At 33.9% G+C, this 8319-nt stretch overlaps 1 protein-coding gene across 1 annotated transcript; it reads right to left on the bottom strand.

The window, feature by feature from the left end:
- Nucleotides 1-522: 522 nt before the first annotated feature.
- LOC141673932 (uncharacterized) lies at nucleotides 523-4118 on the bottom strand. Its single transcript, XM_074480663.1, has 7 exons — nucleotides 4006-4118; nucleotides 2700-2762; nucleotides 2499-2578; nucleotides 2073-2181; nucleotides 1820-1979; nucleotides 1219-1382; nucleotides 523-1143 (listed from the first exon to the last, which is right to left on the bottom strand). The coding sequence occupies exons 1-7, from the start codon at nucleotides 4006-4008 to the stop codon at nucleotides 814-816; spliced, it is 909 nt and encodes a 302-aa protein (XP_074336764.1). The 5' UTR covers nucleotides 4009-4118; the 3' UTR covers nucleotides 523-813.
- Nucleotides 4119-8319: the final 4201 nt, after the last annotated feature.

Here is an 8319-nt window from a genome sequence, read left to right as displayed (position 1 = left end):
CCCTCCGTCCCGTTAAACGTTGCCTAATTTAACTTTCGGTACTATTCACGATAAGCGATTGACTACTAATTTACGTCTAATCTATAATATCAAACGTAGTCATGAGGAATCTCGTTGGATTCGTATTTATTAATACTTTAATACAGTGAAATTTTTATATTTAATACTAATACGAATTTAAAGATATTAACAATCAAAAATATGCATTGACAAACGTATCCAACACAAATAGGAAACGTTTTTAGAGACGGAGGGAGTACATGCTTTTTTGCTTATTAATAAAGAGTATAGATGCCCTTCAGCTCGTTTCAGTTTGATTAAAGTCATTTATGACCCTATATGCTAAGAAGATATTAAAAACGAAAAACAAATTCCCTGCAAACCCAAATTTCAAAAAAAAATTGGAAATAAAAACAATGTTGATGATTTATGTATAGCTATGCCTAAAAATCAAAATGAAATTCATATAAGAATTAATTACAAATTTTAAAATACATGATATATATGCATATAGTCCAAAAGTCATTTGCATATATTTCAAATTTATATCAATTTAGAATCCACTTCTATATATGTACCTATACTAATACAGAAAATATATAGAAAATTACCAGGCAACTAGTAAATAACACACCATTGACCAATTTAATATTACATGCACAAAACAGAGAGGGACAGATGCAGAGATCCAGGGATATCTGGAGGTTTCCCGCTATTTTTTATCACTAATCTACGACTGCCATTTAGACTTCAAAAACAATTTTTGCCATTTGCACTTCAGATCCTGTCGAACAATAACGGCCCATTTAAATTTCAAATTCTCTTCTTAGCAGAAGGAAGAGCACTCTTCGCCCATGTTGATGGCTTAAATCCTCCAACCAGTAAGTTGGATGCTTGTGCAGCCTTTATTTTTCTTCTTTTGCTTGCCAGCTCTAACTGCTTTGTAGTAGACGCGGAGGGATTGGAGAATATTGATGAAGACCTAATCAAGGCTCGTTTTTCTACCTGATTCTTGTGAAACTTAGAAGAGAATTTAATACGTGATGCAGTTGCAGTATCTTCTTCGGATGGTGGAAGAAGCCGAATGCCAATTCCCATTTTCCTGGAAGCAGCCTCTTCTTCGGCAACTCTTTTCTTTTGAGTCTGTAAAAAAAACTGGTTAGAAGATTTTGGTCCTATAAAAAAATTAACGAATTTAAATTTGAGTAATAAGCAGACCCTAAGTTTGGAGCGGAGAGCTTTATTTAAAGCATAATCGTCTGCATGCCTTGCATCAGATATGCGCTGCAGACGCACAAGTACAGGCTCTGCTTCTTTTTTTTTTTTTACATCCTCTTCTTGGTGCTCAAGACGGTAGAAGGGGTCGGACAGCTTACTTTTTTCTAGAAAAAATTATAGATAAAAAATATATTAACATACTGAAATTACAGCAAATACTACTTTCTAGATGCCCATGCTTGTTTTTCCTTAATAACATACTGAAATTACAGCAAATACTACTTTCTAGATGCCCATGCTTGTTTTTCCTTAATAACATGAGCTATCTGCAACTGGGGGGTGAGTATTAGCCTAATATGACATGATTTCAGAACCTTCGCAGCATGATACCAAGGCATATAAGACTAATCATCATTCCCCCACCACTCTTTCATTCCCCCACCACTCTTTTTCCCAAAAGCACTAGATGTGCCCTCATAAGCTTGGACTTCAAAGTTTGTGTGACAGCAACAATACAAGTAAAATATAACAGAGATGCTTTTACTTTTACTATGAACAATACGATAACCATCAATAAATAAGAAATGACCAATAAGCATACCTTCATCTACTGGAAGTGCCATGGTTTCAGCATCTTCGTGGTCATACTCTTCAATCTTTTGTTGTGCACCACTAATAATCACATATTTGCAATTCTTTGGATCGGTTTGGATGACAATCTCATGGCTGCAGCATGCAGACTTCATAGTGAAGCTCCATATCTGTAAAGAGCAAGAAGTCCTCACTAATTTTTAGGAAACAAGGACGATGATTAATTAGTGATGACTAAAGCATCAACAGTTAATTTAGCTGACCTTCGTAGAATAATAATTATCAACTTGCTTTTTCTCTGCATTGAACCTTACACCCTTGGCAATCATAGAATTGCACCCACCACACCAAATATTGTAAGGCATCTCAAACCTAGGATGGTAAACGATAATAAGTTTAAATCTTGAGTCATGTATTATACAGCTCATTATGCAATATCATGTTTGAATATTTACAGATAAAGCAACCTTTAAACATTTAATGGAAAAATGCCATCAAAGATATAAGCAGTCATATTTCTCCTCGATAACAATATTATACAAAAATTTCCAAATTATAGAGGAAACATAAACATGACTGAATCAATTACTTGAAATTGACGACTAAAGAGTTGGAAAATAAATAAAGTTTTCAAACAATTAAATGAAAACAACAAGATAAAGATATTAAAACATAGCTCTTCCTTGTACCTTATAATCAATATACCCTGATCTAATTTTCTGGCCCTCTCCCTCAAGGCATGCTGACCATTGAACTTGTTCAAAGAACCCTGAAAAATGTTATTGGTATAAGATTCAAGACCATTAACATCAATATGAGTAAAGCAATGATGATACGCAGACCTCCATTTTAGCAAAGTGTTGTATAATTTAAAATTCTTAGAAACTTACCTGATCCGGGGTCCATTCTGGCGGGTAGTAGAAATTATCCGCTCTAGCAGCTGCAAGTGAAGACTGAAGAAGGACAAGCAAGTAACTGTAAGCATTAAATTTACAAAGGAAGATGAAAATAATAATCACAAACATATTACTAAAGAGTTATTAAACACTGCCTTCATCTAAATATAAGGGTGCAAATATATTTGAGTTTTAGGAATTTTATCATTAAAGAAAGTATCTTAGCTGCTAATAATGTATCCGATGATGTTAAAGGCAGTGAATTTGGAGTTTCACATGTGCACTATTATTTGAAAAACCACTAGCCAAGAGCACAAAGTCACAGACAACATAGCACAAATGAAAAGTTTAACAATGTATACTACACATGGATGTAAGGATCCCTTGTGATGTAAGGCATATGGGATAATGTATTAATGGACTTTACATGCTCAATATCAAAAGAGCAATTCCACAATAAAACTATGACTGTAAGAACCACTTATTAGCGGCTCAAAGTTCGTCTCGTCACCCAAGCTTGAGCTCAACACCGAGGTTTCTTTAATAACCCAAGCTAGCTTGAACATGCCAAAACTTAGAGACAGCTCACAACCAACTCTGATTATACCATTATAGGCTCGTGAACAAGATCCATTAAAATGTTTATGAACAACCTCGTAAACAATTTCAATTACTGGTTTTATATAGATATTGTGATACTCCGAATAACATAATAGTTATGATTAAATATAAATGTGATGATTGCTGATCCATATTCTATTAACTGCTCTTCATATTTCTATCCACTCACGATTTTTATCTTATTCCATACAACAGGAACCAACTCGTAAACATAATCAAACAAGAACAACAAAAAGGAATTGCTCGCAGCTCACAAACATAATACTCCCTACACAAGCAGCACATGAACATAATTTTCGAGTATCAGATCGAGCTCATTTAATTAAATTAACAAACCGAGCACGGGCAGTGCAAAGCTTTTGGATAAATAATAAGAAGCACAAGTTATGAACCTAATAACTACACAAATTTAAGCAAATTCAGATTAATAGTATGCAGTATCATATCGAAAAAAACCACAATTTCATTCAAACAATCACAACTCAAAACAAATTCAATTCATCAATTCACCGAAACACTTCTTAAATCACAATCAGAATTACATACAAATTAAGTAAACAATTTATCAAATTGGCATATAAGAAACCCTAATTAAGAAATTAAACAAACATACATACAAGAGCAAAAGCTTAATTGTGTGTATATATAGAAGATATATAGTGAGAATGAGATATCATACCATTTTATCTGTTTGTTCTGTGGATCAATTGATCAATTGTGTTGAAATTATTGATTTGATCAGCTTATATGATTTAATTGCGATGAAGTATTTTTAAACGACGACGTTGAATGCTGGGACTAATAGTCGGTTTAACCCAAAATATTGGGCTCGAAACAGATGGGGCCATATCTGTTCGGGCCTGATGGACTGTTATTTGGGATGTCTCCGCGATACTTGGATTGAGGCCCACTTAAATTGGATCTACTGTAGAGGAACACAGCTAGATGGATGAATATTCTTATAAAGTAAAACATTATAATTATAATTTATTAATAAAAAAATATAACAATTTTTATTATATTGGGATTGAATGGAATATTCACTCCTTAAATGTAGGGATGTCAAAAAAATTCGAATAATCCGATATTCGTCCGAAAAATCTGCATTCATATCCGAAATAAAGCAGATATTATCTGTATCCGAAACAAAACAGATATTATCTGTATTTAAATCCGACGATTGCGGATACGGATACGGATATAGGCATATTCGTATTTGATAATATCTAAATCCGAATAAATATATTATATTTAAATTTTAAATATTTATATAATTTAAATTTATTATATTAAATTTATAGTGTATGTACACACATGCAAACACACATATATATTAAATATTAGAGTAAATTATATTTTGTGTACCTGCATTTTGCATGTTAGACCACTTGAGATACTGACAGTCATAAAGTACCATTTGATCTACTGAAAATCCAAAAGTTGTACAAAATGTGTATTTCTGTCAAATCAGCTTAACGCTGTTAGAGCAGTTACAACGCAAACAACTTCCAAAGTTGTTTAGAACATGCATATTACTTAAAAACCAATTATTTCACATCCTCTCTCTTCCACCTCACTTACAAACAACTTTTGCTTTAAAACCACCTCAATTACAAACAACTTAACAAAGTTGTTACCCGCAAGTACATATTCTGGTGATTTAGTGCCCCGAGAATAAGCCTCCAACGAAAAATCTTATTTAATAATAAAAAAATTTACAGAAAATTCAAATTACTAAATAAAACAACAATAATATTTCAAATAAATATTAAAAACTAATTAAAATGATTTCCAAATTTAGACCATATATGCTCGATCAAATTCGACTGGAGATTACGGTGAACATTTCTGTCACGAATTTCAGCATTTCTCTGTAGCATAGTGGTAAAATCGGGAATAGGTCCATGCGATATTTCTACTGTTGAAGCTTCGTTGAGGTTAATCCCTTCGTCATAAATAAAATCTGATAAGCTCGCATATGTGTCTCTTTCATCCTCAACAATAATATTATGAAGTATGATGCACACATACATGATATCTTTAAGAACGCCTCTTTGCCAAAATCGGGTCGGTCCTCATATAATGGCAAAACGTGATTGAAGTACTCTGAATGCCCGCTCAACATCTTTACGCACCGCTTCTTGACATTGCGCAAATCATTTTCTTTTATCTCCTTGAGGCAATGCGATAGCTTTAACAAAAGTACCCCATTCTGGATAGATATCGTCGGCTAAATAGTATCATTTGTTGTATGTTGTGCCATTTATCATGAACTCTGTTGTGGGTGCTTGTCCTTGTAAGATGTTAGTGAATAATGGAGACTAGTTTAGAACATTAAGGTCATTATTCGATCCCGGAACACCAAAAAATGCATGCCAAATTCAGAGATCTTGTAATGCTACTGCTTCAAGCATGATTGTTGGTGTGCCGTGATCACCTTGTGTAAACTGACTTTTCCATGATACTGGATAATTTTTCCATTCCCAATGCATACAATCAATACTACCTAACATACCTGGAAATCCACGTGCCTCTCCCATTTGAAGTAAGCGACGGATGTCCTCGACATTGGGTCGTCTTAGATATTCTACACCGAAAATTTCGTTGATTCCTTTACAAAAATTAACCAGACAATCAATGGCAGTGGTTTCCCCAATTCGAATATACTCATCAATGTAATCAGCTGGCCCTCCATATGCGAGCATTCTCAGGGCTGTGGTGCATTTTTGTAATGGAGAAAGGCCTCTTCTCCCGATAACATCAAACCTCGTTTGAAAATACTCTGAATGTTGTTCAAGGGCTTGCACTATACGTAGAAACACATGTCTGCGCATTCTAAACCTTCTCCGAAATCGAATATCTGTATACAGTAGTTGCTCATAAAAGTAGTTATTAAACAAACGCATGTGCCCTTCCTCACGACCTCTATCAATATGTGTTCTTCTTCTTCTTCGTCTTGTAGAGCTATCAACGGATATGAAGTTATCAAAAAACCTCTCATCGGACTCGTCTGTGCATTCAGAAATTATGATATCTTCAATACTCATACTTTCGTAAGAATTTGGAGAATCCATTGTTAAAACTTGAATATGTAGTAAATGATGAAATGAAGAGGCAAGTAGAATGAATATGTATTAAGTGATGAAATGAAGAGGCAAGTAGAATGAATATGTAGTAAGTGATAAAATGAAGAGGCAAGTGATGAAATGAAGAGGCAAGTGATGAATGACATTTATAGAGTACAATATAGTCGTTACAATATAGTTGTTACAATAGCCATTATAATATAGCCGTTACAATGAAACCGTTACAATATAGCTGTTATAATAGATCCGTTGGAACTAAAACTTCAAAATATTAGTACGAATATGGGCACACAGTTTTTCATGATCTTTCTTCTACTCGAGAGACATATATGATGTATCCATGACCAGATAATCCATATATTTAGTCATTTTGTTATACTCTGCTTCTTTCTCCTTTATCTTTACCAATTTCTCTAGTGCAGAAGCTTTTATTTCATTAATCTCCAAAAATGTACTAGTTGAATCATTTTTTGCCTTTCCCTTCGCCTTTCTCTTTGTCGCCTTTTGTCCCGTAGGACGCACTTCTTCTACTTCTTGATCACTAGTTTCAGCGTTAGATTCTGACGTGTATGCTCCCGATTCTGATACTTTTGTTCTTTTACTTCCTTGTGGTTGACACGTTGTATTCCATTTAGCCTCGTCTTTCAACAATCTCCAACAATGTATAAACTGAAAATTTGTGTTATTTTCAGATTTATACATTTGATGTGCATTTTCAAGAATCTGTTCATCAGACCAACCATTATGATGTGCTTGTTGTACTTGCTTATAACATCCATTAAAATGAGCTACTCTTTGATTCAACATGTTTCGGTGATCTTTGCATTGCTTTCCAGTTATTCGTTCTTCACCTTCATTGTGGGTGTTGAAGTATGTTGCAATTCGTTCCCAGAATTTTGAAGCACTTTGATCATTTCCGACAATGGCATCCTTAGATGTATTAAGCCACCCACTAATCAAAAGTATCGATGCCTCCTTGCTCCATTTGTGTTTACCTTTTCGACTTGGATCTTTTAAGTTTATGACAAGTTTTTCTGGCTCTTTCTCACAATTCATAGGTTGAGTTTCGGACACGGAAGTTGTAGGTGATAATGGAAAATATTCAGAATTGTGAAAATTCGGATTAAATTGAGAATATTGAAAACTTGGATTATAAGGATAAAACGAAAAATTAGAATTTTGGAGATTGGCATGTGGAAAATTTGGATTAAATTGAGAATATTGAAAATTTGGATTTTGGAAACTAGCATGCGGAGAATTTGGATTAAATTGAGGAGGATATTGAAAATTTGGATTTTGAGAATTGGGATTTGGAGAATTCTGAGAATTTTGAGAATCCATTTGAGATGTATTATTTGGGAAATGATGTAGAAAAATAAGTAAAACAAGTAAAACATGAAAATATTTATAGTTAAAAAATATAACCGTCGGCAACGGCTACAAAATTTACCGTTTGAAGGTGATTGAACAAATTCTGTGGTCTTGAGAATCTTCCAGTACGTGGCCCCGCTTGAGAAAATTATAAAATAAGACTAAAATTGCACAGACAACCGTTGTTCAATTTGAACAACAAACGTGAACAACTTTAAAAACAACACTTGACTCCAGTGGGAGACAACAAAGCCACGCAAGCAAACAACTTGCAAAACTCCTGCTTTAAAGTTGCTCTTAGAAAGGTTAGGGGTGAACTTGTCTTTTAACGGTCATCTTCTTCTTCAAAACCACTCCCGCCATTAACAATTTATTAAGAACTTGGAGCTCCAATATCTCTTTCATTTCTTAACTGAATCACTTCATTGAAATTATATTAAACTCGTTTCTTTCTCCTCTACAATATGGTGTCAATTTTCATTAACAAACATTTACTTTCAAATTCTGTGTATTTCAAATTATTGGTGCCTGGCCGA

Source organism: Apium graveolens, chromosome 1 (genome assembly GCF_009905375.1).
Source record: "Apium graveolens cultivar Ventura chromosome 1, ASM990537v1, whole genome shotgun sequence".
NCBI classification, from domain to species: domain Eukaryota; kingdom Viridiplantae; phylum Streptophyta; class Magnoliopsida; order Apiales; family Apiaceae; genus Apium; species Apium graveolens.
The sequence above is the reverse complement of the archived record's forward strand: the minus strand, read 5'-3'. Positions and strand labels throughout refer to the sequence as shown.

What these genes read in the sequence shown, in the direction of transcription:
- LOC141673932 (XM_074480663.1), bottom strand. An exon ending in ATAATTATTATTCTACGAAG is followed by an intron (nt 1,980 to 2,072) that starts GTCAGCTAAATT and finishes TGCTCTTTACAG; the next exon opens with ATATGGAGCTTCACTATGAA. An exon ending in CTCTCCGCTCCAAACTTAGG is followed by an intron (nt 1,144 to 1,218) that starts GTCTGCTTATTA and finishes TTTTTTTTACAG; the next exon opens with ACTCAAAAGAAAAGAGTTGC.